This window comes from Prionailurus bengalensis, chromosome D4 (genome assembly GCF_016509475.1).
Source record: "Prionailurus bengalensis isolate Pbe53 chromosome D4, Fcat_Pben_1.1_paternal_pri, whole genome shotgun sequence".
Classification (NCBI taxonomy): Eukaryota; Metazoa; Chordata; class Mammalia; order Carnivora; family Felidae; genus Prionailurus; species Prionailurus bengalensis.
The window spans coordinates 19,372,141-19,384,601 of NC_057359.1; the positions used below are offsets into that span (position 1 = coordinate 19,372,141).

At 41.9% G+C, this 12,461-nt stretch overlaps 1 protein-coding gene across 2 annotated transcripts in view; it reads right to left on the reverse strand.

Moving 5' to 3' along the window:
* The window catches only part of LOC122474691 (guanine nucleotide-binding protein G(q) subunit alpha), a 319,763-nt gene that overhangs the window by 97,507 nt on the left and 209,795 nt on the right, over nucleotides 1-12,461 (reverse strand). For both annotated transcript variants that reach the window (XM_043565730.1, XM_043565731.1), the window contains exon 3: nucleotides 6,318-6,472. In XM_043565730.1, the coding sequence (XP_043421665.1) occupies nucleotides 6,318-6,472 (155 nt within the window). The remainder of the gene's footprint in view (nucleotides 1-6,317; nucleotides 6,473-12,461) is intronic.

The window sequence follows — 12,461 nt, forward strand, 5'->3', positions numbered from 1 at the left end:
CCCCAAAGCCAATTTACATATGTGTTTTGGATTTACAGAAAATTTCAAGAAGGTGTCTGATCTGCTGAGCTCCTTGGAGGGAACTTCAGGAAAGGCGAGATTAGGGATTATTTGGTCTCTTGAGGTGAACACAGACCAGTCTTTGCCCAAAGCCTGCAGTGTGAGGACTTCTCTCACTACGTGCCAATGTGATGGAGATTTAGTACTGTAGGCAGTGAACTCATTTGACCTGATGCTTCAGTATATTAAAAAAAGATGGTTAACCCCAGAAAAAAAAAAAAAAAGAGTAAACCTACAGCCATCTGTTTATTGTGCTCTTTATCTAAAGATATTCAAAGCCCTCAGGCTTTTTTTTTTAATCAATAACAAAAAAGTTAATAAGAAAATTCACAAAACTCTCCAGCATCTTAGAGTGCTATTTATTCTTTTGGTCAATAAAATTAGAAGGATATACCAAATGAAAGTCAATTGCAAACTTATCCAAAACTGCTTATCCATCTCCTAGACTTTCCCATTTCCTTGCTCCTGGGCTGCCTGCCCACTGTTTATTATGATCAGTAAGTTGGCTAACCAAAGCAGAAAGAGGGAAGCTCAAATGACTTTGTTGTAGCTTTCTTACTGGCTCTAGTTTAACTCCAATAAAAAGTTAATGGATAGAGTATGGGGGGAAAGGGTTAAGACGTGAGGCTATAATACGAGGCGCCTGGGTGGCTCAGTCGGTTAGGTGTCTGACTTTGGCTCAGGTCGTGATCTCACAGTTTGTGGGTTTGAGCCCTGCACTGGGCTTTCTGCTGTCAGAGGGCCTGCTTCAGATCCTCGGTCTCCTTCTCTCTCTTCCCCTCTCTCACCTCCCCCCAACCCCCGTCTCTCAAAAATAAATAAACACACAAAAAAAATATTTAAAAAAAAGACTAGAGGCTAAAATAAAGAAATAATAATTCTGAATTATCCGTGACTTAGAACATCTTCCACGGTGTATGAATAATTGACATGTTGTTAAACTGGGTAGATTTTCTGGATGATAATCAAAACCCTGCTGGGTTTATTCTCCAGTAAACTCTACATAATTTTCCTTCTTGACCTCATATGTACGGAACTACCTATAGGCAACATTTATAAAGATTAATGAACAATTCGCATCTTCTATGGTGAGTGATTTCTCTCATCATAGACATTTATCTATTAATCTATCATCTATTCATCTAACTATAGTCAATTTTCTATCTCTCTCTCAACCATCCATCCTCTGTAAAGCTGCATTTCACAGTGATTAAGATCTGGGGCTTTAGAAGAAGAAAAGTGATTTTGACTCCTACTCCTACTCTTACTAACTGTATGACTTTAACCAAGTTACTCAACCTCTCTGACAGCCGGTTTCCTCTACTGTTTGATGGGGATGATAGGAAATATCTGCCACTTTAGGCGGCTTTGAGGATTAAGTGAAATAATGCATGTGGAATCTAACATATAGTAAGAATCTAACTACATACAGTACAGAAGTACACAATCTAACATAGAGTAAGTGTTCAGCAAACGGGAGTTACGATGATAACAGAACTTTCCAGAACTCAGACCTTCAAAAATAGCAGAAGAGAAAGAAAAAACAACTTTGAATGCTTTCACGGCTCTGACTTCACAGTTCATCTACAATGGCATCTACATCATGACCGCACCTACATCATGGTCAATGAAATAGTGGAAAATTACCCATCTATTATTTCATGGGATGATCATCTGTGAAGGTCAAACATAAGCAGTCACCATCAGGCTCTGAGGAGAGAGACACTTTAGTAAACACGGTAAGAGGTACGAAAGAGATGTGCAAAGTACTAACCCACAGGACACAGTGACTCACTATCTTTGGTGTTGGGCAACACTTTCAGAGAACAGACCACTGACCAGGGTCTGGAAGGATGAAAAGGAGCTCACCGCATAGGAAAGAATAAGGACATGCTTGGCCTCTGCTCTCAGTACTCCTGGCATGTGGCCGGCAAGACTCTCGCCATCAGCAGGGTCCTGGAGACAACAGCTGTCATGCTGCCGACTCTGAGCAGATGTGCGTGGCCCTGATTCTCACACTGCTAGAGATGACATCTGTACGTGTCACCTGAATCTAAACTGAAGAACCACAAGTGGAGACACTGCTCGCGAGAGGTGGTCGTGAGCTCCGGAAGAGTTCTGGAAGGTGAAGATATTGTTTAAGAAATCACATCCAGAACACCAGTGAGGTGTTGTTTAATTGTAAAGATAGAACAATGCAGAAAATCTTTAAGAAGTATAGGAGGGAGATACAAATACTAAAAATACACCAGTCGGGGTCACACAAAAATGTCAGAAAAGAGGTAACAGCTATCTGGAATACAGAGTCAAGAATTATTTTGAATGATTTCTATTTCATAGTTATTCTGTGAAAATGAAGTCAGTACTGGGAATCAACGGTGCTCAAGATATGGGGCCCCCAAGGTTTTGAGTGTTCTTCCTGCGGTTCCCAGAGCATCTGCTCGGGCTACACACACGTGAAATGAAGCAGCGGGTGGGTGAATCCCGAAAGCCACAGGTCCTATCTTTGTGGTGGGAGGGCTTTCCTAGCTGAGGGAAAGGAAAAGTGCCCGAGCCTAACTGGGGAAGAAAAAGGGGTCTCTAATACTCAGGGCTCCTGACACGGTGGGATTAAAGGCCGGCCAGCCAAGCTGTTGGCCACCAATCTATAAAGAGGACTAACTCGTCTTGGGAAGAGACCAGAGACACGGGGCCAGCTAACTCAGGTTTCCACATACAACTCCTTACATAACTGGTAGGAATACCCTGGTTCTACTTCCCTTGAAGTAAACAGTCTTCTAGCGAAAATAAAGAGCGGAGGGGAAACCCCAAACAAAATACAAAACGCCTCCCTAGGTTTCATGTAGCTAAACTGACCAAATGTTCCTGCTTAACCAGGATTCCCAGGTTATGCCTTTTATTTCAGCCTATTAATAGCAACCCCTTCCTTCTCAAAATGTCCTCACTGGAATGGTAAGTTGTATGGTCACCATCTATTTAGTCTATAGAACAAGATACTGTAACAAAAAGATGGAAACATATACTTTTTAGTAGAAAATTTGTTAAAAGATAATCAAATAGCACCAGCCAAGGAAACAGCCTTGTATTTCACAGAAGAATACCAATGTGGACCAAATGATAAAAGTAGAAAATGTACTCTTTTCCAAATCCTAAGGGAAGCATTAAATCACACAAGACTTATCAAATGGAATGGAAGCCATTAAGTGAAGAGTTGATGGGGAACGAGAGATCACCCAGTGACAAAATAACACCACACAGATTGCTTTTGGTGGCAAAAGGAAAAATAGAACTTTATAAGGGAGGGCGTCAGCGCCCTAATACCGTGGGGAGCCTTAGCTGCGCCCATGATGGGCAAACAACATCTCTTAAAATGCAATTTACTCACAATTAGCTTGAATCGAATCAAGTCTTTAAATGTAATTTCCAGCTTACAGTAAATTCAAGAGACAACGGAGCAAGTTAATTCATACTACATAAGGCAATCAGGCTAATCTCTTCAACATGCCAGTGAAATGCATACAGGCCTCTACTAGATCACGAGAGCCTAAGGGACATATAAACCAACGCAACGTGTAGTCCTAAAACCGACCTACTCTATAGGACATCTTGGAAGAATTTGGGAAGTGGGACTGTGAACTGGGTATAATGACAAAAAGGACTGACGATTAATTTTAGGTGTAATACAGTATTATTTACTATGTGGGGAAACGTCCTATTTTTTTTTTTTAAAGAGATAGATCCTGAAATGTGGGTATGTAAGGATCTGTGATAATTTACTTTCTTACTTCTGCACACAAATATGGTTAAAAAAGAATTAGGTGTATGTGCATACACATAAACCCACATCTATCTATCTATCTATCTATCTATCTATCTATCTATCTATCTATCTAGTTCAGAAAATCAGCTTCTGTACATCGCCATTAGGGGAAAATAGAACTGTTTAAAGAATAATCATTTGAAGGAATTTAGATCAGCCTGCCCCAGCTGCCCCCACATGTCTGTCTGACTCCAGCATAAGGGATGTGTCCAAAGGCATGTTTCTATGGTTCACGCAGCCTATACAACAGGATTCTCAGACAGCGGCTTTCCCAAAATCACAGTGCTAACAGGAGGTTCGAGAAATGGTCTTAAATAGCTCTTTCCTTAAAATAGCAGATGTTGCCATGTCCTCTTATTGTACTAACTAACGGGCACCTGTCTAGAAATCTACAAATCTAAGCTAAGGAATGCCACCAGACAAGGTGTAGAGCCTTGTCTCAAGAATATATGCGCAGCAGCTGATACAGGTGTCTTTGGTGCACACAGGAATCACTCACAGGGTCCATTCCCAGAGCAGAGGCAAAATCATTTCCTAAGGGGGAACCCTGACCGTGGTAGCACAGAATCATTCGACACTGCTTCTCTGATGCCCTAATGGCAAGACCTCTCTGTAGGGAGAAAAGTTACACATGGATAAAGACTAGAACAGGTGAGAAGGGGGAGAGACGGGATTTATGATAAAAGTTAACAGATCGGGGTTAGATGCGATGAGAGACTGGAGGATTTATTAGTAAAAAGAACTTGGTAACGGGGGATTCATTCCTTACTAAGGGTCAGGAGAGGCATCGCGGCAGCACAGTGAGAAGTGGAGAGGAGTGACGGGAGAACTCGAGAATGACAGATGAGGGTGGAGGGGAAGCAAGCAGATAGGAGGAGACATACTGAGCAGGAACAGGGAACAAGGGATAAAACACAACAGCACCATGGGGAGATAGATGAAATCTGAAATGGCAAAGCAAACATAAGGACAGAGGGGGCAGGAAGTAAGAGAAAGACAGCTGGTCAAAGGTTGAGGGGGCAGAATTTGGAAGAGACAAGAGCTGACTGCATCTCTCATCTCTGCACTCACAGAAACTTACACAGTAAAGGTTCCGGAGGGAGGGCGGGAGGGAGGGACGAGGGGCGAAGGCAGGCAGGCAGGCAGCGAGTGGAAGAGAAGCGACAGAAGGGCAGTGAGATGAAGGTGTGGAAGAAGGAAAGAGAAAATAAGGAACGAGGAAAGCACACATTCCACAGGCACACCAGGGGATTAACACTAGTTAAAACACGACAGACATGGGGATCATGAGCCTTCTATGCCACGTTCTAGAATTACGTAATGCAAATTTACCATAGGAATACAAGCACTGCTGTGACCAGGCCACATTTCTGTGGCTGACCTGAATCGTAACTGATCTTACGCAAATGCCTAGAATCAAAGTCGAAACGCGATCTACTATATTGAGAAAACAGAACTGATCAGCTCTTGGATCTTCCAGGCACCATGTGTGATGCCAACCAGCCTCTGGGGCTCCTCATTTTCCCCAGGGTCCTGCTCTCATCCAGTGGGTCACTTCATATGAACTGGCCTGAGGCTGTGGACTTTTTTCCATCCATTCTTCTGTCCGCCCGGAACCAACAGCAAGAAGCGAAGCCTGGGTGAACGTAATTAATGTAGACAGAAATCTGGCTAAATAGTACAAAAAGTCCATTTTTCAGGCGCCTGATTATCTAGATTGCTGACTACATTGATTACATTAATCCAACAATTGCGAGATCTTCACTTTCTTTCTGTTGGGCGAGATTTAATCTAGAGAACTAACAAGTCTCTCTAGGATGCAAATCTCTCCCAGGACACGTGATTTTGATTGACAGCTCACCAAATAATTTTGGAATGCATGCAAAATTAGACCCACACGCAATTTTCATGCAAAGGCAAACCTGTCCATCAACATAACAGTGGTTCCCCGAGAGCAGTCAAGGTTCTGTGTCTGGAAACTAGAAACTAGGAAGTGTGATGTGTGAGAAGGCATAATCGAGAGTATTTGTTTGGGGTTTTTAATGTGTGTACGTGTTTTCTGGCACATGACAAAAGGATCAGAAATTTGTATGAAAAGTTATCATTACAGGATTTCAAATCACAATGGAGTATGCGTTTGAGTATTGCTGGTCTGCAATTTGGGGGAAGCAATGGGTGGGTAAATTCAGATTCCTTGAGTTTTCAGTTTGGTTTTCAAATGGAAAACAGTACAAGAAATACTCTCTCTGACTCACGATGCCAGTCTGTCCCTTAGAAGAGTCTAAATGTATGAAGTTGGCACAGATTTAACATCTGTACTTCCTAACTGGAGTTTGAGGCAGATACTGAATACAAGTGCAAGAATACAGAAGTTATCACTGCAGAGCACACGAAACTAAAGAGAAAGATCCAAGGGGCCTCATTGATGAATACTCACTATTTGGTAGAGTCAGACAACTGATATTCTCGTCGTCTATCATAGCATTCCTGGATTCCAGGATCATTCCATAAACTCTTTATTGCATCTACGTATGGATTCTCAAAAGCAGACACCTTCTCCACATCGACTTCTCGAACTAATTGTGCATGAGCCTGTTGAAAACAAACAAATACAGCAGTTTTAATCTCTCTGTCACTGAAAACTGCCTTTGGTTTGCATGTCACACTGGGCACAACTGAGGTTTTCCTTCATGTGCTCATTTTCAACCTGGTTTATCAAAAAGCAATGCTTCATTTCTTTTTTCCTTACAGAGAATCCAGTCCCAAATCTTTCCCTCTACAGTAAACCTGGAGGCTACGTAATGTTGATTAGAGGAAAACAGTGTTCAGCTTCCCATCAGAACAATGAGGATGTCATGCTACACCTATGATCATTTCTGGTGATTATCATAATCCTAAAGCAAAGAACAGGAATAATTATGCCCTCTGTATTTATAGTTCATTATAATCCAACACATAATACACTCAGCCCTTGAGTTTACGTCTTAGCATAAACTTAATCAGACTCTTAAAATAATCAGGTTTAATTCCTATCATTCCCTTCCAAGATAGGATATAAAACCCGCAGAAGAACAATTATTATCAATGATTTAATGTGAAACACAGTAACCATTCCCCCTCCATTCCAACACACCTTGACTTCCAGAATCTTTATTTCATACATGCCTTATCAACATTATCAGATTGAGAATTCTATTCAACTTTTTAACAAGGAAAAAGGACTTTGTTATTTTCATTACAACATTTAGTAGGAAAAAGGTAAGGAGATTTTAAAAAGGTTTTTGAGGGGCGCCTGGGTGGCTCAGTCGGTTAGGCATCCTGACTTCAGCTCAGGTCATGATCTTGCTATTCGTAAGCTCCAGCTGTCAGCATAGAGCCGGCTCGGATCCTCTGTCCCCTGTCCCCCACCCCTGCTGCCAGTCCCTCCTCCATTCTCTCTCTCTCTCTCTCTCTTCCAAAAACAAATAAAAGCATTTAAATTTAAAAAAAATGTTTTCAGTCAAAAATGACTAATGGCTTAGTCGATTGGGCTTCCAACTTCAGCTCAGGTCATGATCTCATGGTCCGTGAGTTCAAGCCCCGCATCAGGCTCTGTGCACAGCCCAGAGCCTGGGGGCCTGCTTTGGATTCTGCGTCTCCCTCTCTCTGTCCCTCCCTGCTCACGCTCTCTCTCTTCTCTCTCTCAAAAATAAATAATAAAATCTTAACAAAAATAAAACAAAAAATGTTTTCAATAAGAGTGAAATCAAAATGTGGTACAGTCAACCCAGAATATACCACTGCCTACAATCCCTGTCAAAATAAAAACCCTGCTGCTCACATCCATCCATATATACTATATATATATAGTATATTCATTTAATTACATTATATCAATATATGTATGCAAATTATACATACATATAAATATAACTGCCTTGGAGACTGGAGGTAGGTAGCTGATAATACATTTACACTCTTACTTGCAGATATACAAACTTACAAACTAGGTTAGTGGATGGCTTATCATGATCACACGGTGACCTAATTATTCATTTCAAAGGGTTTTAAGCAGATGGAGTTTTAATACATTTCAAAAAAAATCAGTTTAATCCATGTGAGACCCTGTCTGGTTCCCCAACTTTACCTACCTTCCCTTGCAAGTGGGAAGGGCCCCGTATCATTAGATTAATCTGGACTTAAGTAAGGTTTTAAGAAGCCTAAAATGACGAGACTGAAGAAATCACCTTTCTTGTTAGTTCTGTTCTGACCTTGACAGATCTAGTAACTGAGAAGTTCTAGCTCTGCTCTGGACCCCAGTCTTGGAAAAGAGATCCCTGTAGTTGCTTTTGTACCTAGTCCCTGTCCAGGCGATCTGTTCTGTTATCCCAGCAGCGAGCGATCTTGCCAGCCTGGAGTCCTGTTCCTCAGTTCTACTCCCGGCGAGCCTTCCTTAGTCACAGGTCCTGCCCAGCAAGTATGTCTCATACCTCTGCAGGGAGATCTACAGTCAGGTTTCAACCCTTGCCTCTGCCTGTGCTCACTGCAAGTTCAAACTCAGTGTTCGGAGATAGGACAATGATCACATCCTTGGTATAATCTTAAATGAGAACCCCTACAGCTACATCTGCATTACAGGGTTCTCTAGAGGATTCTGGGGATCTTGTGGGGCAGCTGGGTGCAGAAGCAGGGATCTACAACATGGTTTCCTGCTGGATATACTCTAAAGACAGGGTTTTCAATCTGACTCTACTTCTTCTTATGACCCTGGGTAAGTTACTTAACCTTTCCACATTTTATTTCTGGTGGGGAACATATACTGTCCCACCAGCCTCATGTTGTTTTGTGTTGTGTTCTAGTACTATAGCTCAGTGATTCTCAGAAGCTGGTCCGCACACCATCAGCGTTCCGTGGGAATTTGACAGAAATCCAAATCCTCTGATCCTCAAACCTTGTGAATCTGAAACTCTGGATATGAGGCTCAACAATCTGTCTTGAGATTCTGATGCATGCAAAAGTTTGAGGGCCACTGCAGATTACAAAGCTCGCAGATGCTAGTTGTTCTGATCATAATTAATTGTCTTGCTGGCCAGGAATTGTTATGGGAAGCTCAAGAGAAGAGGCTCACAGAGGCAACAATCATTCCAAAGCAGATGTCACTGACAGATGTTCTTAAGGGCCAGAAAGCCAGGGAAATGACTCAATGGGCCGGATACGGGCAATAGGGAGTAATGGGAACTGCGGCACAAATATATTCCCTAATTAAAGAAGGCAGCTGCTCCTTAACTCCAACGAATTGTTGCCATTGGCAAGGTTGGCCCATTGTTGCCTGATCTTTCAATTTTTCAAGGAAGCCAAAAAAAAAAAAAAATCTAGGCTTTTCTGTGAAATAGCCCTAATTTTAGGTCTTGGCAACACTATACAAGATAAATAAAACATATCTGTGACTGAGCTACATCAGGGGCCATTCAACTGCAACATATGTTCCAAGAGATGCTCTTCTGGGTGGCTCAGTTGGTTAAGCATTCCGACTTGAGCTCAGGTCATGATCTCACGGTTCACCAGTTCGAGCCCCACATTGGGCTCTGTGCTGACAGCTCAGAGCCTGGAACGTGCTTTGGATTCTGTGCCTCCCTCTCTCTATGCCCCTCCCCCACTTGCACGCTCTCTGACTCGCTCTCCCTCTCTCTCTCTCTCTCTCTCTCTCTCTCCTCTCTCTCTCAAAAATAAATAAGCATTAAAAAAAAAAGATGCTTTTTCATTGGCTTCCCTGATAAGCTTGACCACTAACACTGTCCTGCACAGAATCTAAAACACAGTAGCTGGTTACTGGTTAACACATGCTAATGAGTAGGTAATTTTCAGTATTTTTCTACAATAATATTTCGACAAACATTTATATATCCATAGGGAGAAATGGTTGGGACCAAACTCTGAATGGGGTAAAAGCTACATGGTAACACAAGTTAGCATACGTACTATTTCTTCAATGCCCTTGATACTCACTATACTGGGCCAGTCTTGTCATTTGGAAGAAGTTCTGTTTCAGCATCTAGAGAAGTTAGCTTCTGCCAGAGAAAAGAACTTCAACACACCAGCCACTTTTCACTATTATGATTAAATGTTTACTGGACCCCAATGGAAAGCTAGGTAATAGAGCAATTAGAGAACCGGATGTAATTCTTTCAGGGGGTGGGGGGAAATGGTTCATACAGATGGCAGCCCAACAAAGCACAGGGTTATGTGCTCCAGGAGTAGGAACGAGAGGGAATATTTACATGTCCATCCTTAATTTCAGCTGACTGCCAGGGCATTAAAAAAAAAAGACAACATTCTCAACAGTGTATAGTTGTGACTTTCCCCAAGAGCCTGCTGCTGTAAAATGACACCGTTTTCTATTGCCAGACCTGTCATTTCTTATCTCAGGCTACCTCTGCTTGCTTCCACTCACCATTGGAATGCCTTCCCTCTTCCTCTCTTTAGCTCTTGTTCCAGGGCTGTATCCTATGCTGCCTCTCCCCCCGGAAGTTATTTCCATTTGCTTCGCCTCCAAAAAAGTTATCTTTGCATCCTTTGCACCACGGAACTTCTATACTTTGCTTTATGTCAATAGTTACGTCTTGACTTATCCCCCTTCTAGACTATACAATGAGGGAACAGGCTGTAGCTTATTGGTTCTAATTTCTTTGGGGGCCCATACAACAAATATGTGTCTAATTTAAGTGCGCTTAAAAAATACACAGGAACACAATGCCAGGTCCTACAGGTCAAAGTCAGTTTCTCAAGGAAATCTATTACCCGTTACTACTCTCATACAAGGGCACAATCCTCAGCAACACTTATCGGGGTGGCTGGTGCACATCCATTTGTGTGATATTTGTTAGTATCTTCCTCTCCGTTCACAGAAGAAGTTGCGAGACATGCACAACACTGCTCAGGTCCTGGCAGAGGGCCTGTCACATGGGAGATGCTCAATACAAATTTACTGAATGAAGTATACAAGGAAGGAAGAGTAAACACTGCACCATCTTGCAACCGGGACATCTACCTTCCAGTCTTGGCTTTACCCATAACGCTAACCGGCCATGACCCTTAGGAGAAAGCCCAGTTCTTTCTTTTAGAACTTCATTTTCCTTGTCTATAACATGATGCCATTAGACCAAATCAAGGACTCATCTGGCCACAAGTAATATGATTACAAACATAGAGGACATGCATCTAGGATGCATACAGCACCCAGGAGCATGTCATACCATGTACTGAAACAACATTTCACTATTTCCAACCAGCGCCTCAGGAACAGAACACAGTAAGTCTGTACACGAGTAATGCTACATAAGGACTGAGCAAATAGAACTCGCCACTGACAGAGGAGATCAAACGCCATGTCGGAGAGAAGACAGGATTTAGCTGTCAGGTGGAGATAAAGACACACGATGCTTCCAGGGAGGAGGAAGAAATGAACAAAGGCTCAGAGGACAAAATCAACATGGCACTCTCTCTTAACTGTGAAAACACCAGTCTAGTGAGGAAGTTTCATGCTGACTCTTAATTCAAACTAACCTCCCCCTCTGAGAAAGTTCCAATACTAGTCTCAACTATGAACCCTAACTCAGAAGTCAACGTGTACCATCTATGAAAGAATATCACTCTCAAAAAACGCAGGTCACCACTTGGCTTTGACCCATATCAGAATCTCGAAGTCACCTTTACTGTCTCTTAGACTTCATTGTTTAATTCCACCCTTGCTGTTTGGGAAAATGACATCCAAATATAATCAACCGTAATTTGCATTTATGTAAGAACGTTCTCTGAAGTTCCGTAAGTTATTTAAAAGTATGACAGCATTTTACAAAATACACATAGAATCTTAAAACTGCTTCTATAAATGTCCCCAATGAAAGTAAATCCTCTCAATTTCCTTTGTAAAAAATATTCTGGATGCGTTAATAATATTCTTTTGCTATGTGAGAATAGGAACTCTATTTGTTTTCTTCTATTCATCCAAATGTCCAATGTGAATAATAGTGAAAACCACAAGCAATCACGCAAAATTAAATAATTATAAATGAAAAAGCCTAACTATGATGAAAAGGAAAGAATTCATTTCTAATAATATAAATAACAATTACAGAGGACTACTGCGCTCGTTTGGAACTCTGTACACAGTAAACAGGTATGAGTTCATCAAACAGAATGTAAAATACAATTCTATTTCATTTCAAGTTACAGTGGAACACACTGGAAATATTTAATGATGAATGCTCGCTTTCAGTGTTCTTAGCCAGCTGGTGGCCAGCCTTAGCGGAACTCTGTGAAGACGAAGTAGCTCCTCTTAGGAACTCTGGCAGAATTCTAGGGAAAGACCACATGGAAACCACAAGATGTGCCAATGTGGTAATGTCTTGTTTTCACGACTCGGTGGTCATAAAATTCAGGTAAATCTTGGACGTGTTGGTATTTCCATGGTGGCTTCGGCAAAGGGAAGGAGGAACTGAGTCCCCACCAACGTGGGTCTTGCCCTGCCCACAAAAGGCCAAGCCTTCGGATGACATAAAAAGGACCTTATAATCACTTTGGAAGGATTTTCAAAAACCCATTA